The sequence below is a fragment of the Aethalodelphis obliquidens genome, unplaced genomic scaffold, assembly GCF_003676395.1.
Source record: "Aethalodelphis obliquidens isolate GAN/ISIS:26980383/991018 unplaced genomic scaffold, ASM367639v1 scaffold18, whole genome shotgun sequence".
NCBI lineage: Eukaryota > Metazoa > Chordata > Mammalia > Artiodactyla > Delphinidae > Aethalodelphis > Aethalodelphis obliquidens.
Genome location: NW_020837962.1, coordinates 1,226,724 through 1,253,997, shown reverse-complemented (window position 1 = coordinate 1,253,997; position 27,274 = coordinate 1,226,724). Strand labels below are relative to the sequence as shown.

The 27,274-nt window shown below is 46.6% G+C and overlaps 2 protein-coding genes across 13 annotated transcripts in view; one reads left to right on the top strand and one right to left on the bottom strand.

Annotated features, from left to right (window-relative positions):
- Window positions 1-905: 905 nt before the first annotated feature.
- NTAN1 (N-terminal asparagine amidase) lies at window positions 906-14,974 on the top strand. 4 transcript variants are annotated; one of them, XM_027117317.1, is made up of 10 exons: window positions 906-1,081; window positions 6,567-6,669; window positions 6,746-6,811; window positions 7,096-7,204; window positions 9,084-9,157; window positions 10,976-11,029; window positions 11,575-11,628; window positions 12,673-12,770; window positions 14,101-14,214; window positions 14,631-14,974. In XM_027117317.1, exons 1-10 carry the CDS (start codon window positions 1,001-1,003, stop codon window positions 14,808-14,810), a joined length of 933 nt encoding a protein of 310 aa, XP_026973118.1. In that variant the 5' UTR covers window positions 906-1,000; the 3' UTR covers window positions 14,811-14,974. The 4 variants fall into 4 exon arrangements, with proteins under 4 accessions (XP_026973118.1, XP_026973121.1, XP_026973122.1 ...); XM_027117320.1 differs by lacking the exon at window positions 6,567-6,669; XM_027117319.1 differs by lacking the exon at window positions 6,746-6,811 and having other exon boundaries at window positions 938-1,081.
- The window catches only part of PDXDC1 (pyridoxal dependent decarboxylase domain containing 1), a 48,767-nt gene continuing 34,705 nt past the window's right edge, over window positions 13,213-27,274 (bottom strand). For 6 of the 9 annotated variants that reach the window (XM_027117309.1, XM_027117311.1, XM_027117315.1 and 3 more), the window contains 11 exons: window positions 26,056-26,119; window positions 24,246-24,334; window positions 22,680-22,785; window positions 21,041-21,212; window positions 20,321-20,439; window positions 19,930-20,051; window positions 18,859-18,951; window positions 18,674-18,770; window positions 17,689-17,793; window positions 16,945-17,171; window positions 13,213-14,268 (listed from right to left, as the gene is read on the bottom strand). In XM_027117309.1, the coding sequence (XP_026973110.1) occupies window positions 14,209-14,268; window positions 16,945-17,171; window positions 17,689-17,793; window positions 18,674-18,770; window positions 18,859-18,951; window positions 19,930-20,051; window positions 20,321-20,439; window positions 21,041-21,212; window positions 22,680-22,785; window positions 24,246-24,334; window positions 26,056-26,119 (1,254 nt within the window). In that variant the 3' untranslated portion in view covers window positions 13,213-14,208. Of the gene's footprint in view, window positions 14,269-15,326; window positions 15,841-16,944; window positions 17,172-17,688; window positions 17,794-18,673; window positions 18,771-18,858; window positions 18,952-19,925; window positions 20,052-20,320; window positions 20,440-21,040; window positions 21,213-22,679; window positions 22,786-24,245; window positions 24,335-26,055; window positions 26,120-27,274 lie in introns of those variants that run through there. The other 3 variants (XR_003435068.1, XM_027117310.1, XM_027117316.1) reach the window with 3 other exon arrangements.

Here is a 27,274-nt window from a genome sequence, read left to right as displayed (position 1 = left end):
GTAAAGTCAGCTGTTTGGTTACCTTGTGAGAAAGTCTAGTTAAGCTGGAAGCATTTTCATGGAAGGGTCTTTACAAGGCAAAGATAACTTCCGTTTCACCTGTATTACCTACTTAGTACCAACTTAATCTCAACTGGAGGGGAAGGGCCAGAGGGCTTCACCTGCCAGGCAGTGCTTATTACAGCATCCTGTAGACATTCTAATAGTTTTTGCTCTGTGTGAAGTGGGGCCTCTTTTTCGTCCCACCAGTCTTTTGTAAAATTATTTTTGTTAATGTGGAGTTGGATCTATTTGGGTAATATTTCCAAGTTTTAGAATAGCTAAAACTATTTTAAACTCAAATAAGGTGAGAAGTCTCACGCCAGGGTACCTGTCCTCAGTAGGGTCTGTAGGGTATCCTGCTGATCTTTACTCTCAGGGTTCTTAGCCCATCTATGAGTGTCAAGCACCAGGTGTTATTAATGATTTCTGAATGTGTGGAGCTAGCAAACTTTAGGCTCCATTTTCCCAGTTTAAGACAGGTTGTGTTTACTATTAAATACAATCCTATGGCGCAGAACGGCAGGTTCGGAAACTCGGAAAACTTGCTCAAGGTCACTATGGGAAGTGGCACAGCCGGGATATGAACCTAGGCAGGCGGCGACCCCAGAGCCCGCACTCAGGCCAGGTTGGCTGAAATGTGAGCCACGCTTTCAGAACTACATTTCCCAGCGCCCCTAGCGGAGGCGGGGCGCTCCCTCCCGTTTGGACTACGTTTCCCATGGGGCCATGCGCCACCCCCCCGCCCCCATAGATTTCCTCAGCCTCTTGGGGCTGCACCGCTTCCGTCGGACTCCACTTCCCGGTGACACCCGCGGCTGGGCGCGGCGGCGGGGCGGCCCGAGAGAGAGGGCGAGGGCGAGGGCGAAGGCGAAGGCGAGGGCGGGGGCAGGGGCGGCGGGCGGCCCGCGGCTGAGGAGGCCACCGCCTCCCTGGGCCTGCCGGGGCGGCCGCTTCCGCGATGCCGCTGCTCGTGGAGGGGCGGCGAGTGAGGCTGCCGCAGTCCGCTGGGGACCTCGTCCGAGCCCACCCGCTTCTGGAGGTGAGCAGGGCCCGGGCGGGGGGCTTCGAGGCTGGCCCGAGGGAATCCGCAGGCGGTCCAGAGCCCTCCTCACCCCGCCGCCACCACCCGCTCTCCCCGAATCAGGCTCGAAACTTGGCGCAGCGGAGGTGCTATCGGCACATCCGGAGCCCAGGCCGCCGGCAGCAGAGTTTCTGCCCTCGCTTGAGGCATCTGTGGAGCTTTTACCTTCTTTGGACCTTAGAGGGCATCTGCTGAGGCCCCTCTTTTCCAAAGGAGGGAACGGGGGCCCAGAGAGGTTAGGTGACTTGTCCAGGGTCGCCCAGCACCGCGGCTTGAGGACACCCCGGGACCCCCTTTTTCCAGACAGGGCGGTCCCAATCTCCAATGCGGACTTGGCCCGTTTAGGCAAATCTGGGCAGCGCCCTTGCTCTTTCCCTCGCCGGGGATCCCCACCCGTGGTGAGCGCGGCATCGTCCTTGGGTCCTCAGGAAGCAGGAGGTTTTCTGGGGTGGGCAGGGGCATCCTGGCGGGTCGCCTAGTCTTCTAGACCCGGGATCTGGGGCTCCCGGTTAGTTTCAGTCGGAAGAAAGGGCCCTATTTTCACCCAGCTGGGGCGTGTTGAGGAACCACACCCTATGGAAGGGTTTTTTGTTTTGTTTCCTGCTTTTGTCCTTAGATGGACCTCTGAACCCTTAGTCCAAGCTTATGCAGAGACTGTTTAGAAAAGGGTTCTTACTGTAAAAAAAAAAAAAAAAAAAATCCGAACCAAACCTCCCACTTGCCCCAGATCCAGTTAAGGGGAAATCAACCATTTCATTGATTTAAGAGATTCATGTTGAGCCTCTAATGTACGTTGCCTATGGTGTTTGCCTCTTTCCCCACAATCAGGACATTTATAGGGTGGGGATGTTTTTTAATCACAGGGTGGCTCAAATACCATGACTGTTAATTAAGTGCCATAAAGGGAAAAAAAAATGCCCCTTTTCACTCTGCAGAGTGAAGCCGGGGAACCAGATTGAGTCTGTAGGCTTAGGGAAGGTATTTTTGGGTTTTCTTTTGTAACAGTTGCAGGGTGATTTTGTCTGCATGCTTGTTTTGTTTATTTTCCTTTGGTCTGGCCCCCAGAATGTAAGCTTCCTGAAGGCAGACAGTGTGTCTTTGTATCCTCAGAGCCTAGGGCAGTCCCTGTCAGTGAATCTGTGCTTTGTAAATATTTGTTACACAAATGTCTGAGCAGAATGACCCCTGAAAATGATCCAAAAGATGAGGCGGGGGGGGGGGGGGGTGTTACTGACAGGGAAAAGAGGACAACTCTGTGTGGTTCTCAACTTGCATTTCAAGAAAACAGTAGTGATATTAGCCAACACATATGGGGCACCTAGCAGACACTAGGTTAAGTGTTAAATACTTTCCTTGTACTGTGTCACTGCCACACCATGAACTGGTGTAGTTGGGAGTACGACTCACCAAGGGAGAAAAATTGCAGCTGCCTAAAGAATATAGGTGGCACCCTATTTTTACGTCTGCTTGAAATTTTCTATGATAAAAAGTTAGATCAGTGTCCAAGGCAGCCCCCTAAGTGTGTAGAGAGGGGGGAATGAGATGAGATACCAGGGCGGCTGGACCCCTAGAAGGGAGGTTTGGCCTCTCTGGGGAGACGTGGCCTAGAAATGCTGTGTAGTGGGGACCAGTTTGCCTTACAGGAACGGGGGGGCAGGGGTGGGGGCACTTCCATCTCAGCAGCCTAAGGGAAGAGGGGGAGGGCATTCTAGCTGAGCAAGCTGGACTGTGCCCCGTGGCCCCTGGGCGGGAGGGGAAGGGCCCCAAAGGCGGGTGGACTGGCCCGTTTCCCTGGCAGAGAGGGCAGGAGGGGCAGAGTGGAATATAAGCTGGGAGGGGTAGGTCGTACCTACGTGGCAGGGGTTTAGATGGATCTTTCAGCTGACATGCAGTGTGGAGAAATGAAAGGTTTAATTATTTTTTTAAATAACAAGTAGTGTTCCCTTGGTAAGAAAATAGAAATTATAAATCTCAAAAAGAAGAAAAAAGAATCTGTGACCACAACCATGCTTCACATTTTGCTATACTTTTTTACATGATAGCATTACTATATATTCTGTTCTATAATGTGTCTTTTTCATGTGACAGTAGGTTGTGAGTATGCAGTAGCAGCACTTACAAGCCTGTCCATAGCTATGCTTAGCATAGGATAATAGTAACCACAGCAACAATGATAGCAATGCCGTGGAACTTGCTGAGCATCCCAGCCCTAGGAAGCAGGTACTGCTCCTGTTCCCATTTTACAGATGGGGACTCTGAGGCACAGAGGGTGGAGTAAATTGCCCAAGATCCCACATCCTGTGAGTGGTGAAGCCTGGATCACAACCCAGGTGGTCCGCCTTTGCCTCTAGAGCAGCAGTGCTCAATATGTTAGCCACTGGCTGCATGTGGCGATTTACATTTAAGTTAATTAAAATTTAATAAAATTTAAAAATCAGCTCCTCAGTCACAGTAGCCGCGTTTCAAGTGCTCGACAGCCACGTGTGGCCAGTGGCTGCTGTATGAGACAGGGCAGGTACAGATCCTTGCCATCGCTGCAGCAAGCGCCTTTGGGCGGTGCTGTGTAGAGCCTTTGTTCTTAACCAGTCACTGGATGCTCAGGAACTGGTCCTGCGGCCTCTTGAGAAACAGTCCCATGGAATTCCACGTAACTTCGTTCCTGCCTTTAAGCATGCGCAATATTTATGCTCTTTCCCCATTAGGAACGTTCACAGAGCTAAATCTCTATAAACCCCTGTAATTATTCCTCAGAAGGGTTTTTTTGAGCAGAAAAGCGGGGTCAGGACAGGGGACCAGAGGTGGGGAATGGTGACAGCCACCCCCTACAGACCTGCTGTCAGTTAATCCTCCCGCAGCCTAAGGAGTGGCCGTCATCAGCCCCGTTTCCCAGAGGAGGGGACGGAGCACCGAAGCTCAGCCTAATGCCCAGGTCACTGGCTCAGGGAGAGGCCCCCGGGCACTATATTGTAGGAATTTAGGTGTAAGGGAAGAAAGGACTGAAATGAGGTAGCGCCCAAGGGGTGGGAGGAAGGCTCAGTTCTGAGGGCTGCGCCTGGCGGCACTCTCATACTTGCTCTCCCGTTTTCTTCAAATTTCAGTGTCACTCATAAGTAGCTTTCTGGGGACACAGCCACGGCCACTTGTCATGTGTCGTCTATGCTGCTTTCACGCTGAGGAGCTGAGACCGCACGGTCTGCAAAGCCCAGGATACTTATTGTCTGGCCCTTTCCTGAAACAAGTGTACTGACCCCTGCGTTAAGAGAACAGTGCCATCCGATAGGGATTGGGAAATGAGGATGAGCCGTAGCAGGGAGAGACTGAGGGAAAAGATATTTTTTCGTGAATCTGAGCGTCCAGCGAATAAAAAAAGTTCAGAAAACGACTGCTTTTATTTCAGAAAGGATGCGAGTTTATAAAGTAGGACTGTGTGTTTTTCCACAGAGGAGAACTTTGGCTAACCTTTTTTCATTTTTTAAAGTGAAAGACGAAAGCAACGTTGCTGTTTTCACTTTCTGGCCATTCTCTCTCCTGATAATTTGTGCTTCTGTTTCTCTGGGAAATAGTAGGAGCTGTGTCGATGAGAGACATTGTGATTTTTGGTCTTGGGCACGCAAGTGATAATTCATTTCTCAGAAATAGCTTTGCTTTTGGGTGGTGACCAAGTTGTGAAAATAAGTGGTAAAAATTTGCCGTGACTTCTCCCTCCCCCTCCCCGAAAAGAACAAAAAGAGGTAAGTATTAAAGGAATAATAAAAAGGAAATTCTGCATTCTCCTTTATCTTATCTTGAATTAAGGTGAGAAATGGCGTGAAAATGAAAAGTGCTTACTGCTATGAGGTGTTGTGAGTTTTTGTACAATTGGCTGCATCTCTTTCTCCCAGACTCAGCCGTCCGATCACACACTGCACTTCACTCAGTCCTTAGTTCCTTTATTCTTTAAAAAAATTTTTTTATTGAAGTATAGTTGATTTATACTGTTAATTTCTGCTGTACAGCAAAGTGATTCAGTTATATATATACTCTTTCATATTCTTTTACGTTATGGTTTATTACAGGATATTGAATATAGTTCCTTGTGCTGTACTGTAGGACCTTGTTGTTTATCTATCCTATATATAATAGTTTGCATCTGCTAATCCCAACTTAGTTCCTTTCTTAAGTGGAGGGGCCAGTCTCACTATAACTGCTGCCTTGCTTCCAATTAATGAAAGTTTATTAAAAGAGAACCCTCTAGAACTCGTCAAGTGTATTGTCATGTTTTTTTACATCTCTTGTATTTTGTTAAGTAAGCAAGTACTAACCTAAATTAGCACCAACAGTGAGGAATGGCCAGAAGCCAGTATAAGACCGTAAAAATATTCCCTGGTCTAGACAGTACACAAGCTCTGTATTTGCACACGTGGTTAGGAAATTGTTTATTGAGGAGTTTATTTGTTGCAAGTAAGAAGAAAATTATGAAACATTTTAGTGATGCCTCAATTTGATGTTTTTGAAGAAAAAAAAGTTTAGTTCTCATGAAAGAATTAACCACCTGAGTTTTTTCCCCCCAGGCTTACTAATAATTTATACAAATATTCAATTAGTCAGAATTTTCACACCTAATATTAACCTGTCTTTTCATAAATTTGCTTATTTATGAGGGCTCCTTTTTGGTTTTCTACTTTAATAACATAATTACATCATAAGACATTTGGAGAACAGAGCGACAGTTAAATGACTTGTGTTTGCCCTGTTCTAACACAATCATGGTTATATTGGTGAATTTCCTTCCAGTATTTTTCCCTATATGTGGCGACATTTTTAGCATTGTTGTATTAACAGCATATTTGCAGCTTAAATTTTTTTACTTGAATCTTGCTCTTCAGTTTATATTTCCAAGCTCTTTTCCCATAGTCTTCATTTTTTCATGTCTGTGCAGTTAGCAGTTGTGAGTTGGTTCTGCATAACTTACTTGCCTTTTCTGTGGTTGTCCCCAGCTTTGTGCCATTCTCGATAACACAGGGATTGAGTGCATTTTAGGTTATTTCCACAGTACAGATTTCCAGAGGTGGGAATTACTAGATTAGGAGACAGGTAAGGTCTGGATCCCTCCTCCTCTTTAAAGAAAGTGAAGGTCTGTGATTTCTGAGCCACCCAATCCACTAGTCCATATGATCTGATTCTCTTTACAATTGTAAAGAATGGGGAAAGATTTTTGCATCTTATTTCATAGGTACTAGGGTCTTGTTCTATAGGGTGAAAAAAGAACAGAACTTCCTTGTTTCCTTCACATTGTTCTGCTGCTGCCTTTTTATTTTAGCTTTTCTGTCAGATAATACACACACCTCAGACCTCACAAGTGTGTGTTTCCCACGTAGGGCACACTTTGGCTCTCTCCACCTCTCTAGTCACTCAATCCTCACTAATTTCCATCACTATTTTATTTTTTTTTTTAATTAAACAGGAAAGAGCCAGACTTCTCAGAGGTCAGTCTGTTCAACAAGTGGGACCCCAGGGCCTTCTGTATGTTCAGCAAAGAGAGCTTGCAGTGACCTCCCCAAAGGATGGTAGGTTAGGAAGCAGTGAATTGGGCGTTATCCCCAAAGGCTATTGGATATTTTATTTTATTTCTTTTTTAAACAGGCTCCATCTCCATTCTGGGTTCTGATGATGCCACCACTTGTCACATTGTGGTCCTGAGGCACACAGGTATGATGAGAGAGATGAAGGAAACCGTTAACTTAAACGGACCCGACACGTGGGACCATGAATTTCTCGATTTGCGTTTCCTGGCTCCGCTTACCTCTTCTCCATCTGCATGGCCCCTCCCTGTGGCCCTGGTCAGATGGGTTGGCTGGGCAGCCCAGACGTCTCTATTTTTCCTTTTACAGGCTGTTCAAAGATGAGGCGGTCCGAATGGACAGGCGTAGACCTGGCCTGCTGCCCGAGTTCTCATCGGGAATAACATGAGTCGTTTCACCCTTGTTCTTCAGGTAATGGGGCTACCTGCTTGACACATTGTGACGGAACTGACACCAAAGCTGAGGTCCCCTTGATCATGAACTCCATAAAATCCTTTTCCGACCACACTCAATGTGGAAGGTGAGCTCCACGCTACTCTGTTTTGTGATATTGGGAACTTGACACCATCACGTAGAGGGAACAGCCGTGGCAGCTGTTCCAGCAACGTGGCCTGTCACCAGCACAGTGGCCGCCTGGTCCCCCTGGAGCAGAGCGTGGCCCAGCGTCGGCCCCTCGTCAGTAGTTGCTGAGGGAGTGAATGGGTGGCGGGTACGAGGGGAGGTTTGACTTTGAATCTGTAGTTCTGTCCTCAGTAATGTCCTCTTAGATGTCCGTTTTGCGGACATTGCCTTGTTACACCCCAGCGGTGGAATCTCTTCATTCTTTCAGCAGTTGTTTGTTGAACGTTTCCTGTGAACTAGAACTTGTTTTAGGGACATAGCAGTGAATGGAGTAGACAAACCCTGCCCCCGCGGGGCTCATATTCCATAGCAAGGAGATGTCAGCAAAACAGGATTTTAACGGTGGACAGGGCTCTGAGGAAAACAGGGCTGGGGAGGAGCCGGAGATGGCCGGGAGGAAGGGGGTGCAGTTCTCAGTGTCATGGATTCTGTATGACAGCTGACGCCTGCCCTGGGTGTCCACCACAGCGCCCAACCCTCTCACCGGTGACAGAAAGCATGACCACCTGTTTCACATGTGCGGCCCCGAGATTCAGCTTCCCAGAGTCACAGGGTTAGTTAAACGGGAGGCCCATGACCCCAGCCTGGCTGGCTGGCTGGTACTCACGCCTGTCCTCTCCCCTTTCTCTCTCGTTGGCGGGCCTGGCAGGCATCTCATCTTATTTGAAGTCTAAGGCAGCAGTTCATTTGAATGAACTAGTCATATGCAAGTTCTTAGAATTCCAGGGCTTTAAAAGACCAGCCTCTCTGTTCTGAGTTTCACTAATGTAACACAGAGCAGTTTTAAAATTTAACTCTTCTCCTGCCAGGTCTGCGACAGGCTGGGCTAGCCTCACGGCTTTGTGGCTTGTGCAGTCGCCAGACTGCTGGGCCCTCCAGGTTACGTAGCCGGACTGGGCCATGGGCCCAACTCCGTGATTCTCAGCACACAGTTGTGAGATAGAAGATGTCATGAGGCGACTTGATGCTTTGCCCTGTGCTGCTGATGCAGAAGATTCTGGTTCATTCCTCAGGAGGATTTCGTCTGTCAGTAGAAGGGATGTGAAATACGGCCACACTTTCCCAAGCTCTGGTTGCCAGGTTGTCATAGGCTGAGGACCAGGGGTTAGCAGAGAAGTGTGCATGGGGCACTCGGGGTTAACAAAGTTAGTGTGGTCTTTCCAGCTGTAGGGCTTCCTACCTGGAGCTTTGCTGTGCATGGTGACTCCCTTAGGGAGTAGGCAAGGCTTCCCAAACTTATTTAACCCCAAGAACACTTTTTTCTGTTTCATGAGGCCAGTGTTCAGGGGAACACACTTTGGGAAAAGCTGGTGTTGTAGATAAGCATGTGCTTTAGACACAGACGCAGTTTCCTTCTCTGTGAAACGGAGATGCAAACCCATCTCTCCACGACGCTGGGTGGTAGAGAAGACGGCGTCTGTGCAGGGAAGGTGTCAGTCCCGCCCTTCCCAGTTCTGCACCCCAGGTCCTCTTAGGCTGAGACTTTTAAGAGGTTTTGGAAGCATCCCGCTTGGGGCAGGTCCATTGTGTGACATGGTTGTCTTCTTCCAGAGCAGCCTTTTTCACCCTGTGCCTCGAGGTGGCATCATGTTGGTGTTAAGACACAGCTCCGCTCGGCCCCCAGGCACCCGGGCAGGGTCCCAGTGTGCCGCATGGGTTCTTGTGCATGTGCTGAGGTGTAAACGGGGCCCGGGAGCCGAGAGCTAAAGTTCACAGCAGACCCAGCACACGCTGTCCCGTGCTGTTCGGCCTCTGACCACCTCCTGTCTCTTTGCCAGGCTGGAAGTGCACCTCGTGGGCGGCTTCAGTGATGACAGGCAGTTGTCACAAAAACTGACTCATCAGCTTCTTAGTAAGTTCACTTTCTTCCTCAAATTTGATAAAAATATGTATCTATTTTTGCTTAGATAAAAATCCCAATTAGTACAGAACCCAATTAGTATCTATTTTTGCTTAGATAAAAATCCCAATTAGTACAAAATCCCAATTATTAGTACAGTACAAAGGGGTGCACCTGCTTGGAGCCACACAAACTGCTCAGCTTGGAATCTTCCATAAAGACAGGATAGCAAAGAGCTAAATGCTTAGAGGTAATGGGATGGGGACAAGATTTTCTTTCAAAATAGCAGGTGATGCATCCCAAAATAGCAAGTGCTGTGAATTGTTTGAAAACAAGAACCACCTTCTGGGCAGAAATGTCCATTTTAATCTGAAAAGAATTAAAACCCCGATAAAAGCCAATTTTTCCCCTGTTAAATTAGCAAATATTAAAAAAAAAAAAGATGTTCTTTGATTAACCATGAGGCAGCGAGGTGGGTGTATTCCTGCAGCACTGGAACATACTTTGGTGTAACCTGTCAGGAAAGCCATTTGGCATCATGGTCCATCATGGACCCAGTAATTCCCCTTCTGGGAATGTATTATAAGAAAATAATCTGAAATGTACACAGAGATTTATGCCCAAAGATGGGCAGTAGAATGTTATTTACAATTGGAAATAATCTAATGTCCATTAGTAGAGGAACAGTTATATAGCCATTAAAAAATAATACTTATGAAGAGGTTTGAATTACATGAGAAAATACATATGTACAAAACAATCAGGATATAAAATTGTCTACATCTGAGCTCAGCTGTGCACGGACAAATATGGCAGGAAACATACTGAATGTTAACTGCTAGGATTATGGGCATTAAAAGCCCATACACTTATATCTTTAAAAACCCACATATTCTTTCCACTCTGCTGTATTTTCCAAATTTTTCATAATGATCAATTTTTTTATGACTGATAATCAGGAAAAAAAAGTTATTTAGGAAAAGGGTAAAAATCTTATGAATTTGTCCCCCCAGCCTCTCAGAATGGAGAGAAGAATGGAAAGCCTTGGTCGAAGTTTCCTTTGAGCTTGAGGCTAGGAGCACATCTGTCCCTTGGCAGGCAGGGTTCTGGGCATCAGCTCATGTGGATCTGACCTCTGATAAGAGGCCAGGTTGTGACCGGAAGGCTAGTGGATCCGACTCTCTGTCCCCTTCTTGACTTGTTCAGCATATGCTCTGCTAATTAAAGGAACTTTTTTTTTTTTTAATTGTGTGTCAAATGCCTGAAATCTTTTGAATACTGCACACAGCTCAGAACTGGCTTACGTATTGGCAGATGGATTTTGTTTTTTTTTTTTTGCTGTACGTGGGCCTCTCACTGTTGTGGCCTCTCCTGTTTCGGAGCACAGGCTCCGGACGCACAGGCTCAGCGGCCATGGCTCACGGGCCCAGCCGCTCCGTGGCACCTGGGATCTTCCTGGACCGGGGCACGAACCCGTGTCCCCTGCATCGGCAGGCGGACTCTCAACCAGTGCGCCACCAGGGAAGCCCGGATTTTGTTTTTTTTGTTTTTGTTTTAGTATTTATTTTTTTTAGGCTGTGCCGGCTTAGTTGCGGCACTCAGGATCTTCCTTGTGGCACGCGGGATCTTTTTAGTTGCAGCAGCATGTGGGATCTTCTTTTAGTTGCAGCGTGAGGACTCTTAGTTGCAGCATGCACGTGGGATCTTGTTCCCAGACCAGGGATCGAACCCAGGCCCCCTGCATTGGGAGCGAGGAGTCTTACCCACTGGACCGCCAGGAAAGTCCCTAAAGGAACTTGTTTGACATCAGTTTTTAAATTCTCATCGTAGGTGAATTTGACAGACAGGAAGATGACATTCACTTGGTGACATTATGTGTGACAGGTAAGTTCTGCCATCTTTCCCAAAGCAAAGCTGTAGATTTCGGGGATGTTTTGCCCTTGCTCTTAAAGCAGGACCCAGCATCCGTGCCTCAGTCGCAGACGGCACTGTTTGTCAAATGCTTTGATGCCTTCTGGCTTTTCCCATATCTTCTGGGATGGCCTTCCCCGCCCTTCCCACTCCAAATCCTGCTCAACCTCAGTTGAGATCCTGACCCACCCCCTTGAGTGCAACTCCTCTGTCCTTCCTTGGGATTCTCAGCAGTCTGCTCTGTACTCCTGGGAAGGTGGAGGGGCCAGATCCCGGAGAGGAGCTGCCGCCACGCGTGTAGGCGGCTGGGAGGCCCAGAATCTGGAGAGGCGGTTTGTTCGCTATAACCTTACTGCTCTGGGGCTCAGCAGGGAAACAGGGACACAGTCCCTTTCATGTTCTGATTTCCCCCCCTTTTGCAGTGGGGACTCCTCCTTGGCCTTTATTTATGGAAAATAAAAGCGATTGTTGGTATTTATTAAAAATTGATCTTAAAATTTCTTTTTTTTACGTGTTAGAATTAAATGACCGGGAAGAAAATGAAAACCACTTTCCAGTAATTTATGGCATTGGTAAGTAGCATGTTGATCGGAGGGTTTATTGGTCTCACACTGACAAGACAAGCTCCGGTTAAAGGCCGATTCCACCAGCTAATAAGCCCGTTGCTGTCGGTGTGTCACAGCCTTAGGTTCTGATCCTGACTTCTCGGTGTATTTGCTGGGAAAGAAGCTTACCTTCTCTAGCCTTTATCTACAAAATAGAGAAAACATCCACATCCTAAGGCTGTGAAAAGAAACAGGGTAGCAAATATAAAGTGTAGGCATCACCCCCATTAGGAGAAAGCTGAATGTCAGTGGTCTCTGCTCCCCCAAGAGGCCTCTCTGCTTTTTTCCAGCCGGTGCTCTGGGGGCTGGAGCAGGGCATTTGAATTTGAATCTTAGGGATTCAGTCGAATCCCTAAGAAGATTCAATTGAATCTTCTTCCCTTCTTAGGGAACTAATTAAGGTTTTGATTGAGAACAAAGATCCTACAAAGGAAAGTGTGCAACCACCAGGCTAAAGAAAACCCAGAACTTTCCTCCCTCCTGTAACAGCCCCGAGGACTCCCAAGGCTGTAATAGGGTGAGCCTGCCTGTCTCTACAGAGGGCTCCTGCCATATCTGTGATATTTATTTGGCTGGGCGTTCACTGCTTTATTCTCTATACTTTGTATGTCTGAAATAGTAAAAACCAACACACGAACACCAGATTTGGCCCCAGTCCCAGGCCATGTTCGCAGCCGTGTTTGGTCACAGGGCTGACCAGCGAGGCTTTGCCACGCACTGCCTGAAGAGATGGTGCGCCTCCTGTGGGGGGGGCCCTTGGTTTGGAACCAGGTCTTACCTAGTCCAGCTCAGGCCTCAGCTCTTCTCAGCGAGATGCTTGGCTAAAGGGTTGCATTATCCCTTTCCAGGAAGGTAGATGCTACAGACACCTAAGAGTAACTTTGTTCAGTTTCCACTCTTTTCTCTCTGAGGGAGACTCATCCATATTCTATTACATGTGGTGGTAGAAGTGTGAGACTGTGCCAGCCCTTGTGGCTTTTGTCAAGGAAGTCATCCTGTTGTCCCTCACAGCTGTCAACATCAAAACCTCGGAGATCTACAGAGCCTCCTTCCAAGACCGAGGTCCAGAGGAGGAGCTACGTGCCGCACGAGCTTTAACAGGAGGACCAGTGAGTTTGATTATCATCTTTGTGTTACAGGGTTAAGGAAAAAAGGGGGGCATCAAACTCCAAAGTCTTAAGTTTTATAGACCTTAGAAATGAAAAGTTTGTCACTTCTTTAAAGTTGTACATGATCAGGAACCATCACGAACACGTCACGTAGAATAATAATGAACGTTTTCAATTATAAGCTCAAGACCCCAGTTCTCTGCCGTGAAGATGTTGGGGAGGTATGTGAACACCCAGCACCCAGATCCAAAGAGAACGAGCCCCTTTTACTTTGTAAGGACTTTACCAGTGAAGCTGCTGCAGAGAAAGGCGAGCTAAGGGGGAAGAAGAGCCTTCTCCCCTCTGCACCTCAGGATCACACTCTCCTCCGGACCAAGTAACTGAAGACCAGTTTGCTGGGATGAATTGATTAACCCCCAAAATAATCAAATCACTTTAAGAGTCTGATTGCTTTAGGGTGCTTTTTAATTAAGTAACACCTTCATTTTAAAAGTTAGAAAAATAAAAACCTAAGACTTACACATTGAGGAATGGGTGAAAGAATCCTTTTAAAATGCTTAAAGTGAAAAAAATAGAAATCGCATTCAGAGCACCCAAAAGAAATCTGCTCACTTATGAAATACTGCCACTTTCATTGGAAATGTCTGGATTCAATGGTCTGTTCTGCCAACCCTTTGACATTGTTAGGGTTCCTTTTGCAGCCTCTCAAGTAGCATAACAGCCTTGATTTAGCTAAGATTCAGGACATATTTCAGTCTCAGTAACCAAAATTGAACATTGCTGGTGAAGCTGAAAACTACCATTGGCACATTTGAGAATTCAGGGAATTGATCATTTGGCAAATTAACATTTTTACAAATTGGTTTTCCCCTTTTTCTGATGGGGCAATGGCATGTGTACTTTTAAGTTTCAAGGTTACTCGGGGTGTGAATAATGAGGCAGTGTTTCATGTAGCATTGAGGAGTGTGGACTTCAGTCAGACACACCTGGGTCTGGGCCTGGCCCTAACTCTTATGGACATGTGACCATGGGCAACGGGCCCGTCTCTCTGAGCCTCGGGTTTCCAACCAAAATGGGAAAAATGCCATCTTCCTGCAGGACTGTTGTCAGAACTAAACAAAGTAATGTCTGTTTCCCACAAAGTGTAGTACCAGAGAGGTGGAAAGTATTCAGTAAGTAGCAGCTTCTGTTACTTATGAGACAAAAATTGAAAGAAGCTTATCATCCAGACAAATGCCTTAATTTCAAGACTACACTGGAGCTTGCATTAAAGGTAGGGTTTAAGCTGATAACATTCCTTAAATTCTATCCTTGAAACGTTCTTTTTTAGATGATTAGTATTTACGATGCAGAGACAGAACAACTTCGTATAGGACCATATTCCTGGATGCCATTTCCCCATGTGGATTTCTGGTTGCAGCAAGATGATAAGCAAATACTAGAGGTGAGAATTTACAGGTTGGGTAAATCTTAAATCTGTGGACCTTGGTTTCCTCATCTGTAAGGAAAAAAAAAAGGGATTAGACTAGATAACAGCAGCTTCTCCTTCAGTGTCTGGAGGATGCCATTGGCAGACCCTGTTTAGCTGCTGTGTCAGTCAGGGGTAAGTGGAGTCCTGGATGGACATCTACACAGGGCAGCAGTAGGCAACCAACTGTTTTGTTCTCATTAACCCAGGACACCTCGTTTCTTATGTAATTTTACAAAATACACATATATATATATATATATATATATATAGTGATCTGAGAACAGCCTGATTAATGTTTAAGGAGCAGAGAGAGACTCTGACATCTTTATCAAAGTAGGGAACAGAGCAGGGTTCTTCTCTCATGCCCCAAATCTTGTTTGTTTTTCCAGAACCTTTCCACGTCACCTCTGGCTGAGCCCCCCCACTTTGTTAAACATATTAGATCTACCTTGATGTTTTTAAAGAAATACCCTTCTCCGGCTAACACGCTGTTTCTTGGAAATAAGGCTCTACTCTACAAAAAAAATGAAGATGGCTTATGGGAAAAGATCTCTTCTCCAGGAAGCTAAAAATAAATAGGAATTACCAAAGAAAGCAACTTTTTGGCATGACAAAAGACCACTGGTGGAGGTAGGAAAGAATATCCATTCTACATCCATTCAGTCTTAGGTCTCTTTCCTTGCTCCGTGTTTTTCAAATGACTTTAAAATAAAATCTTATTTTGGCAAAGGCATTTGTTTAGGTTTACTTTTTGGTTAGTAATGAGAGGCAGAAGAGAAGCCAGCTTTCTCACTGTGCTATAAGCAGCTATTTCAGATACTTGGGTAAGTCTAATTCTGCTAAATTAGTGAATAAGGGAAAAACTGTCATCTATTTTGTTTAAAAGAACTATTTAAAATGCAGTAAAGTTCGGTGAGAATTTATACATCTCACAGAGATTTTTTTTTTGACCTCAAAATATTTTAGAAGCATCAAATCCAAAACTGATGTTATATTTTTAGAAACCTTTATTTTTCTGAAATTGTTATCCAAAAGGAAGTTACCATGCCCAATTAATGCTAAGATTTATGAAGTGAACTCAGTGGTAACAATTTCAAGAACCTTTATTGAAACCAACATTCAAATAGTATCTCAAGGGTGAAATTCTGTTTCAGCAAAACCAATTTAACAATTTCAAATATATATAAAAACATTTAAAAATTAATCTTGTTAAAGGTGATAATTTCCCCTTCCCCCATTTTATCTGCTATACTTCATTGCACCAAATAAACAGGGAAGACTTTGTTTAATCATTTGCACCAAAAAAAAAAAAAGGAAAATTGCATTTTGACAAGTGCCAAATGTCAGAAATCACATCAGATCAGAGTGTAATTACAGGCTTAATGTGGTATAACTAAGGCTTTCAGTACCTACAGTCCACAAACCCAACGTGAATCCCCACCATCTTAAGGTCTCCCGTAGCTTGACTTCACTGGACTAAAAGGCACAGGGGCCCTTACCTATGATAAACGAAGTGATGCAGTACTTTTGGGGAAGTAGAAACAGGCAGTAATCAAGGGTTACTTCCAATTATTTCAGCAGTAGTCTGGCGTGATCAGCCTGAGAAAGATTACATTTCTGGTTCTTGTTTGAGTTGGGCCCAAAAGGGTGAGCTGCTAGTGGAACAGAAGCTACAGAAGCTCCCATGAGAATGGGTCAAAGGTGTACTGAATTTAGAATTTCAACGTAATGAGGTGCTATACAGCATATTAATACGAGGCTTTTAAGAGTAGCATCTATTGAGTTTTCAGATATTAAACATAGAAATAAGTAGTCTGTACTTGTGTGCCAATTTAAAAGCTTTATCAGTATTTAAAAATATACACATATATATATATATATATAATATGGTCAAGAAGAGTCTTTACAGTTACCCTTAATAGATGAGTCCTTTAATTTGTTTACAAATAGTATATAAAGGGAGAAATGGATTTGTGGCAGAGCTAAGTCAGACAGAAGCACTGTCCAGTCTAACTTGCTTGACGACCCTGCCACAGCTTGAGCGGACACGGTCCTTCCTGACGTCTCCGGGGAAGCAGCAATCGGGGGTGGCAGGAGAGGGCTTCTGACACTCTTATTTACAATCCCATTGAAACCCACTCTCCTTCAAGCCAAACGCAATCCAGTTGTATACTGCAACCTGATCAAACTAAACACCAAGCAAAACAGATGGCAAAGAATGCTGTCTGTCTCCTCTGCAGCAGGACAACAGAGAACCCAGAGAGTTCTAAAGAAAGCTGTCTTACCGAAGGGTTATTATGTGCAACCTAGTAACTTCTCACACGTGTGTTTAGAAAGATGAGAGCAAGTGTTTCAAGTGGCAGGCACTTGAAATTCTAAGTTTTCTCTGTGAATAAAAAGTGTTTATGGTAACTGGGGGGAAAGGTGTTACTACAGTTGGGTAGAGACAGAAACAGTAGTTGTTGGTTGTTCTATCAGTACATACCCACAAAATTACACAAGTCAGTTGCCCTCCCAGAAGCCTGGCTTTCAGGCACATTTTTGTGCAAAAATCCCAGTTAAGCACAAATAACAGTAATTTCTCTCATACTAGCATGTGGCACAGTTCACATTTTCAGAATAACTTCATCTTCCCTGAAACAATATTCAGTACAGTCTCCAAGCAAACACTGAATTTTATCTTAAGCTCTCTGGCTCCTCTACCTGTGGGCAGTCATCTTCCAGGCGCTGGGCCCTGTCCTGGAGGGCCCCCGTCTGCTCGGCTTCTGGAGGGGTGGGCACCCCTGGGTGCCGCTCAGGGCTGTTAGCTTCCGAGGCATCTTGCCCACCCGACAGGTGCTCGATCTTCTCTAAGTCCTCGATGTGACTGACTGAGCTGGTCTCGCTCACAGCATCTGAACCTCTTAGGGACCTTTTAAAAGGCTTCTGGCCTAGAAGGAAGATCAATGAACGGCACTGAACGCTTGGAAAAGGACACCCCTGCAACGGAAGCTGTCTGTGCTCTAAGTGATTGCTTTATTTAATCACAGCTGCTTCGGCAGAAACCCCTGGGATCACTGGCTCTGAAGCATTTAAGTGATGAGGTGAGAAATGAGAGCTGATATGACATTAACACGCCCCCAGTGCCGAGGACTTTGAGGGAACCTCAGTCAGGAAAAGCTCAGGGGAGTGAACACCAGGTTAAGCGTGACAGCTATCCAGACCCTGACTTCCCCCGGGGAGTGCTACCCAGGTATTTCCCCAAGGCTTTGAAAAAGCTAAAGGGACAGTGACAGCTGTCCTTAAATGATGAGAAATAGGACTTTGGGTTGAAGAATCAAGAAAACAGAGGAATGCAGGTAATACCAAACGGTTAGGCGTTACATGATGCAAAGGTCTGTTTTACCAGGGGAAATACAACCAGTTTTCTTCAGTGTTAACGAACTCAAACATGGAGACGTGACGTACCTGGAAGTCTCTGTTTAGTGCGAGCGCCTGAGGGGGTCTGAGGCGGTGTTACTCCCGAGCCTTGTACTTTGTACACGTATGTGTGTTCCGTGGACTCCAGGGAGCCTGCAGAAAAGAGGGGGGTGGGGAGGTGTGTGTGGGGGGAGGTCCTGGCGCAGGCGCCCTGGGGGAGGCCCCGGGTCTCCTGACATGTGCCGGGAAGCGACAAAGCCATCTCGCAGCTGTGCCCACGAGTGAGTCCCGGCCCTGCTGGGGTGTTTCAGCCTCGTCTCCCCACGTGTCCTGTGTACGTGTGAAAACAACCAGACAGCAGTGTGGCCCAAGTGTGCCTGAGGAGCCAGGCCCCAATGGGAAGTGTCCTTTAGCAACAAGGAATGGATGCCTCTTTGCTAAAGGTTTGGCGGGTTCAGTGTCAGATTATCCCTTGCTGTCATATGACAGTGTAGTCATCATTTCCTGGGGAAGGGGCCCCAGGTTCAGGGAATTATTCCACTGGTAGAACAGGAAAGGAGGGGCCTGCAGCTCAATATCTTCCCCAAATCCCAGCAACTGGTAATACTTGCTAGTTGCCTGGTTTGAAATAAAATGGCTCAGCACTACAGACTATAATCTTTCACTTGCCCCTGGCAAAAGCAGCTCTCTGCTGGGGCAAAACACTAATGAGGACTGCACAGAATGTGAACACTGAACCAAAACGTCCAAGACACACTGTCTGGAGGACTGAACAGCTGAGTGAACGCGTTCTTGTTGAGGTCAAGAGGAGTCTGCTGTGGGCAACAGGCACCTGCTTTCGTACTATTTCAGCTGTCGGGGCAGGGGAGGGAAGATGACAGAGTCCCAGGGGCAGACAAATCTCGCCTCCTCTCACAAGAGTCCCGGCCCAGTGCTTGGTGTAAAGCCTGGGACACAGACAAGGCCCCTCAGCACGAGTGTGGGATCCCAGGGCATCATCTGGCAAAACTCTCCAGATGAAAGAGAGTCCTACCTGCCGTTAGGTTAAAAGTTCTTCCCTTTTGTGAAGCCTGTACTGGAGAAAACCAATTCAGCACGGATCCTACCACGGGGATTTGCCGTAACACCCCCTGCAAAACATAACCGTTGCTCAAGGCCATCCTGTGGAGGCTGGTGCCCAGCCTGAGGCCAGCTGGGGAGCCCACCCTGGAGCCTCACCTCTTCCAGAAGTCGCTCCTCATTTGCCTTCTGCAGTTGAACCTGAGCTTCCTGAATTCCTTTCCGAACCACTTCTGTCATGTTTTCCAGAAGCTGTGTTAAGACCAAGAAAGGCATTATTTGTCTAAGCTTCTTGCTGAAGGCCTAGAACTATTAACATAGTGCTGGGGACATTTTTCAAAAGTATATTAGTAAATGGCACTTTAAAATGTCAGTGTAAAAATAAAACAGAATGTCAAATAGAAGAGGTCAAGATGTTAAAGGAGGCCTAGGCAGACGTACCTTGGTGACCAGCCTCATTTGCCAGGGAACAGCAATAACTGTCCCTGTGATCTGAATGTCATATCAATAGAAAACAGACATGACTCTCAACATTCATGGAGACAGAGGCAGAAGTAATATAGGCAGGTTTGGAAGAAACTTCAAGAAGTCCACCCAAGAATGAAAAAAGTTGGCTCCTAGGCTTCATTTCAAACTCCCTTCTCTTCCGCACCCCTACTACCAAAAGTGAATCACATGACACAGGTTTCTGCCTCCTCTCAGACCAGTCTTGCTTTGGTCCCTTTTCTCTCCTTTTGAGTAATTTCTAGTGACTCGCATATCTGGTGTGGAGAGCGTCCTGTAAGTCTGACAAGCCTGGTCCTCCGTGCCAACTGGCCAAGAGAAGCAGGTCTATTACTGGCGGAAAGTTCTGTTATCAGAAGCACCATCCCATCCAGCCTCAGGACCAGCTCCAATCAGGAACTCTTCCCTGGCCTTGTCGGGCAGAGGTGGACACAACTTCCTGAATGCATAGCCTCCCCTAACTTCTGTCCACAGCATTTACTACCTCAGTTGCTCACATGCGTCTCTTCCCCACTCTGGCTTGTGAGTTCACTGAAGGCAGTGACCGCATCACATCACCGGCATCCCTGATGCCTGCACAATGCCTGGCTCACAGGAAGCCTTTAAAAACTTGGGGAAAGAACGAATGAACAGACACTGCTAAGGGTAGCTTCTTCCTTTGTGACTCCAGCTAATTGCCCAGGGAAAACCCAGAAAAGGAATGAGACACTGATTAGTCTTACAGACCCTGGAGTTTTCCTCGATTTCTCGGGCTGTGACTGCAATGGTCTCCACTAGTTCAGAAACATCTATGTCGTCACTTGCCATGCCAATGTAAATACAGCTCTTCATGCTTTTATACTCAGGGCCTGCGGGCAGAAACAACAGACTGACTTGGTTCCCAAGTCCTCAGACACGGGCCACTCCCTGTACAGCAGCGCGACCAGGCACAGGAGAGCCTCCCCGAGGGGGTGAGGACGTGGATCTAATGAGGAGATGGGACCCAGAGAGGCTGCAGAAGGGGTGGAGGGCTCTATCACCCTGGGAAGATCTAAATAGCTAAGAGAGACCATTTCCCTTCAAACCAGTTAGAAAACAGCTTTCAAAGTTCAAAGTTGACTTTAGAAGCAGTAATTACCCATTTTAAATGTAAGGTCAGATTCCAGTTCATTTAACTTTTTCAGGAGTCCAGCATGGATTTTTTCCCCTTCTGGATCCGATTTCAAACTGCTCTTATCATCATTAGCGTGTTCATACCTATAAACGATATCACATAACAGTACTTCAGCAATCTACAAGATCAAGTGTCTCTTCAGACACAGGATAACAGGTGGAATAGAAGCTACTGGAAGTTACCAAGGATGTGGAATGAGACAAAGGGCAAAGGAGCCACTCAGAGGGTCTCAAGATCAAACCTTTCCGGAAAGTCCCAAGGGAAGCCCAAGTCTCCAGGGGCATGAAATGTAGAAGGAGGGGCAAGGCTGGGAAGTCCCATCACTTGTAAGAGGAACAGGAGGCTTCCCTGATCCAGAGAGGGGACGAAGGGGCCACAGGAGGGACACACACTGAACCAGAGGAACAGGGAACTGGCTTCTCCTTAGTGGGCTGTAGTTCTCTGTACGCACGTCAGTGGTGCACCCAACGTAGTTCTCCTAGTAACTTTCAAGCTGGCACAGAAAGAACACAGCAACTCCTATTTCACTCAGTGAGCGCTGGGCCGCCTGCCCGCTGTGCTCTTGTAAATGCCCAGCACATCTAGATGAACTTTCATCAGACATGAACACTGTCACTCCACGCAGTCATCTTAGATTTCTAAGCTGGTTCACAAAATGACCCACCCACGGTCTTTACACCGTACCTGACAACCCCTATTCCAGGCCAGTTTGGGTCATCAACGTATAAGAGACCTGCTGTTCCCATCACCTCCTGCTTGAACTCCTCTCGCAGCTGTAGTGTACAGGTCAGGACTGGCAGCTGGCTCTGGATGCAGGCTACGAGCTGATCCACATCCTCTCCCCGAGTTCCTAAAACTGAACACGTGCACAGAATGTTAGGCAAACACTTAAGGAATGGCTAAAAATGAGGGGGCAGTGCTCCCACTTCTACTGTCAGAAAGTCAGCAGCTCTAGGTATAGCACATTAGCTGAGCTGAGGAGTTTAAAAAAAGAAAAAAACCCACTAAACCCAGATATGGAAGAATCGTGTTAAAAAATCATATAGCTGGCTGCCCAGGTGTAGACACATTTTTTCCTTACACCGAAGAATTAGCCTATCCGATTTAATACACAATGAAATCCTACCATAGAAATCAGATTCTTCTCACAGAAAGACTGCTTAAGTCAGGTTATAAACATCATAGCACAGGTTAGAAACAAGGAGGCGTCCACACAGTTCTCGCTCTATGTTCACATGGAGAGAAAGAGAGGGGTTTCAGGGAGCAAGGGTGGGGGGCAGAAGGGCAGGGTGATGATGGCTTCTGAAGGTCAGAGCCTGAGAGGTCTCCGGGTTCAGGGATGCAAGAGTCTTGGCAACATCACTGCACCCTCACTTCTGCTGATTCCAATGCTTATATGATCTAAGCCTCAACGTAGGTGGCCTGGGGTAGCCACAGCTAGCTTTTCCAGTTTCAGAGGCTAAACCTCTGGGGCTAGGCCCCCTGCATAGCAGGAGCAGAGACTCCTGGAAGGTCTGGAGGCCACTGGCTATCTTCACGATGGCTTTTCTGTGCAGGACAGTTGCCTGCACTTCACCACTTTGATGTTTTTGAGAAAATATCTTTCCAAAAATGTTGAAAACACCTCATGAAACACCATCAAACATTTTCTGAAAATGTTTAAATCGTCTCAGAAAAAAGCACAATCAGATTTTTAAGGCATCTCTTTTCAGCTTATTTTTAAGTGCCTACTATAAAATACGCCAACCACCATCCAAGCTATTTCATATTCATGATCTCACAGTTTAATCTTCACGTCACCACTATGAGGTGGTGGGGAACAGGTCTGGAGATAAGAAACTTGCTCCAGGTCCTACAGGTATGAAATGGCCGAGGAGGGGACAAGAATCCCCAGGACTTTGTCACAAAAGTCCACGTGCTTTCAGCTCTATAGTTCTCTAAAATGTCTACAACAGTGGTTCTTGACCTTCACTGGCCTATTGTGCCCAGGCTCCACTCCAAGTAAACCCAGTCAGTCAACCAGAATCTCTGCAGGTGGGGCCGAGGCGCTGGGAGTTTTCAGAGCTCCACAGGGATTCTAAAGTCAGTCTGGGCTGAGAACCACTGAACAGAGGGTCACAGGGCATCAAAACACAGGAATTCAATTGACTTCAGAGGTCTCTCTTTCTGAGAAGTTACCCCGGAAGGTTAATCTACCTAAACTCAGCCCAAAGGAAAAGGAAAAGCCTCTCCAGGGAGAGAAGAGAATATCACGGCCTGGACTTCGACAGACACAGCACTGGTGCTCCCAGAACAGCGACGGCGACCCACGAAGACTGGTTACCTGCCGCGGTAGTCAGGGGGCTGAACCGCACGCACGTGCCCTCCACCTCCAGATCCATGACCGTGAGGCCACTCGCGGGCACCAGCTGCTTCAGCTGTTCTCCCAGCTGCAGGGAAAGGGGCAGAATGAACACACTCCCACAAGGAGGGAATCCAGTGTCTCTGGACCTGCCCTCGTCCGCTCAGCCCAGACCCATGAGGCTACTGGAGGCTAGTTTCCTTTCACCTTTGATTTTCTTTGAATACTTATGGTACCTTGTTTTTTTTCCTTTTTTTTAATTAATTAATTAATTTTTGGCTGTGTTGGGTCTTCGTTTCTGTGCGAGGGCTTTCTCTAGTTGCGGCAAGCGGGGGCCACTCATCATCGCAGTGTGCGGGCCTCTCACTGTCGCGGCCTCTCTTGTTGCGGAGCACAGGCTCCAGAGGCGCAGGCTCAGTAGTTGTGGCTCACGGGCCTAGTTGCTCCGCGGCATGTGGGATCTTCCCAGACCAGGGCTCGAACCCATGTCCCCTGCATTGGCAGGCAGATTCTCAACCACTGCGCCACCAGGGAAGCCCACCACCTTGTTTTTAAAAACCGTAAATTTTACCTTTTTTCTTACTCAAAAATATAAGTTCACTATGGAAAGATCTAGGCAATACACGTAAAGTAAAAAAAAGAAAATTTACCCACAATACACCACTGAGAGACACACACTGTTGACATGTGGTATAACCATCCCCCACCCCCGGATCTTCTGGGTGTGTATGTGTGTGTGTGTGTGTATGTATGTGTGTCTTCTGTTGTCATAAAACATGACATTCTACATGCTGTGTAGTAATCTGCATTTTTTCACATAATTTGCAATGACCATTTCCCCTCTGCCATAAACATGCAGCTATGTGGTTTATACTGGCTGTTCTGAATGTCACTGTGTGGATGTACCATAATTTATTCACCAAAACCCCTAGGTTAGGCATGTCCAATGTTTTTTGTTTTGTTTTGTGTCTTTTTAGGCTGAGCCGTGCAGCTTGTAGGACCTTAGTTCCCCGACCACGGATCTAACCCTCGCCCCCTGCAGTGGAAGCGCGGAGTCCTAACCACTGAGGGCTTCTCCAGTGTTTTGCTAGGATTGGTACTGCTCTAGTGAACATCTTTACATCGTTTAGAATATTCTTTATACTCAAATCCAGGAGGTATGATTTCAGTGTCAAAAAGAAGCCAAAGCATAATGCTCTTGATCCATGTCGCCAGACTGCCAGAGGCGTGCAAGGGTCTGGCTCATGTGCTTCTGGTATCACCAGAGCTCCAAAGTGGCTGCACCGCAGGCCACGTCTTGCATGTTGTTGTTCAGCCTTACACAGCAGCAGGGAAACAGTCCCGTGAGGAACCGGCGGGAACAATGTTGACAGGACCTGCTGGAAGTCGTGCAGCACGTGGGGCTGTGGTCTGCTTAAGAAGCCCAGGACGAAGCCCCGCGCCTTCACAAGAGGCTCCCCCTGTGGGTTTCTGATTTCCCCGACAGGACCATGTATTATCCCAACCATCCAGGACGCAGAATAAAGGGCACGTGACAGCTGATCTTACCCAGCGGTTCAGTGAGTCGCAGGAGTGCCTCTCCTGGCTGACTGCTGACGGGGCCATGTTGGGCGCTGGGATGGCATTAAGTCCTGGATCTGACACACAACACAGAGAGGGGATTCGCCTCCCAGAAACACAGCTAACTACACAACACCCCTCCAACCCCGTTTCACTTAGCTCCCAACGTTAACCTGAGAGAAATGTCTCAACCGGAAATCAAATGTGTGTCTCACCATGAATGAACAAAATGGCACATACATACAACGGAGTACATACAGCCGTAAGAAGTAAGGAAAGTCTGTCACATGCTCAACATAATGTACCCTGAAGGTGTTATGCTAAATGAAATAAGCCAGCCACAAAAAGACAAGCACTGTATGATTCCACTTACATGAAGTAAAGCTGTCTAATTCAGAGAGACAGAGAGTAGAATGGTGGGTGCCAGGGGCTGGGGGGAAGGGGGAATGGGAGTTAGTGTTTAATGGGTATGAAGTTTCAGTTTTGCAAGACGAAAAAATTCTGGAGAGCTGTTGTCCAATGATGTGAATATATTTAACACTATTGAACTGTACACTTTAAAATGGTTAAGGTGGTAAATTTATGTTTTTTTAACCACAATTAAAATTTTTAAAAAATATAAATGTTACAGAGGGTTTAAAGCTTTCACTTTTTTTCTCATGAAAAATACATTTGAATATATTCTCACAAATAGAATTCTTAATTTCATTTAAAAAGTTTTTCTTTCAAGGAATTTTGAGGGAAAATCAAAGCATAAAATTATAAGTTACCAACCAGTCTACCAGCACTGAGCACCGTGCAGGGAAGTCAGAGACCCAGCAGCACACCAGGCCTCAAAACACAACTGGCTTCCTTTTGTTAAACGGTTGAGGTGCCTGCTTGTGCCAGGCACTGTGCTGGGCACGGGGTTATGATATGAGGCAGACAAGGTTTTTGTCAGGGTGGTGCTTACCTTCTATTGAAGAAGTAGCATAAGGAAATGAAATGAAATCACCATACACTGTTGTTAGGGCCTTGAAAGAAGGCGGGAGCTCTGATATAATGTGAGGGAGTCACCTTGGACAGGACAGGCAGGGAGGACCTCCATGAGGAGGTGGACGCTGCAGGGACCTGAATGGTGAGAAGGAGCCAGAAGAGCGAGAGCGAGGGGGACAGCAGTGCAGAGGTCCTGCTCTAGGAGACGGTGGAGTGTTCTAGAGACTCAGAGAAGACCAGTCTGACTGAAGAACAGTGAGCAGGAAGAGGAAGTCGGAGGGGAAGGCGAGGGCTAGGACCCGCAGGCCTTCCATCTGGAACGGAAGGTACGCAGGCTTCTGGGCAGGGAGGTGGCAGGATGTGGAGAGCGGCCCGGAATGGAGCGTGTGGAATGTATGGAAGTGAGAGGTCAGGTGAGAGGGGACCGTGGCTGTCAGGTGAAAGATAACAGAGCCCTGGACTGGGTAGGGGGCACTTGGGACATTCTTTAAAGATAGAGATTCCTAGATCCAGCTTACTGAGTCAAAATGCTCAGGAAGGAGGGCCCCCAGCTCTATTTTCAAGGGACTCTCTCTCATTCATTCCAGCACTAGTCCAGGGACTGGTGTTTGGAAAACACTGGTTTAATCATAGGAAACTGTCAGGAAAATGCTAAGGCAAATAGGTCTGGAGTTCTTGTGAACATTATTCAGTTTTTTTTTGAAATGATGATAAGATTCTAGCAATCAAAATATTTTGGATTATTTAGTTAACTTGAAGTGGTTTAAAATTCAAAGCCCTTAAACACAGAGAGAAAAATAACCCCCTTTTTAAAATCACCTACCTGAGCCTGGTAACTCCTGGAAAAATCTGAATACCACCACTGGCGAACTGAGCTCATCCTCCACCTAAAAGATGGAATCTGATTATTACCAAGTAACAGTAAATTTCAAACACCTACAAAGTCAATCAGTGAGCTTGGAAAATAGGCTACAGACATTGGCACTTAAACACATAAAGGGAATCCCTAGTGGTCCAGTGGTTAGGACTCGGTGCTTCCACTGCCTGGGCCTGGGTTCAACCCCTGGTCGGGGAACTAACTTCCTGCAAGCCGAAAAACACACTCACACACACACACACACACACACCCCACCACCAACAACAAAAAACCACATAAAAAAGTTCAAAGGAAGGGGGCTTCCCTGGTGGCGCAGTGGTTGAGAGTCCGCCTGCCGAGGCAGGGGACACGGGTTCGTGCCCCGGTCCGGGAAGATGCCACATGCCGCAGAGCGGCTGGGCCCGTGAGCCATGGCCGCTGAGCCTGCGCGTCCGGAGCCTGTGCTCCGCAACGGGAGAGGCCACAACAGTGAGAGGCCCACGTACCGCAAAAAAAAAAAAAAAAAAAAAAAAAAAAGTTCAAAGGTTAATTTCATTTGCTAGAGAAACAAAAATCAATGGTTTAGTAAAATTCTTAAGACATAATTATAAGCCAGTCCCGAGAATACATGGCTGAATTATAACATCTGACACTGATACCTTGAAAATGAAAAGTGGGAGGAAATTTTAATAATTATGGATAAACATGGGTCTAACGTGAAAGATAAAAAAAGGCAAGGAAAAAGTGGCACTAGAATCACTGTCGAGCGTCCGAGCTTTCAAGAATCCAGAAGTGACGCCACCTCAAGCAGGACTGACGGGAGCTTTTTCTACTCACCCTGTAAAACTCTCTGGGCAGGATGCAAGTCCTGCTGGCAATGTGGATAACCACAGTCTAGAACTGAAGCTACATTTTTCTAAATCATTGAAGCGGTACTTATACTCGAGACAGGCATCAGACAACTATCTTCACTAACAGATTTCATAACAGCTGAAGACGTCCACTGCATTAAGATTGCACAGCACTAGGTCCATGTTCTCCACTGAACGAATGTACAGTGAGCCGTCAGCTTTCCCGTGGGGTCAGCACACAAAGGGAGCGGCAATGCCCTTGACAGACTGCGGTATTTGAAGTGGGGGGAGGCGGGAGAAGGGAGAGAGGATCTCTAAGCATTTAACAATTCCAG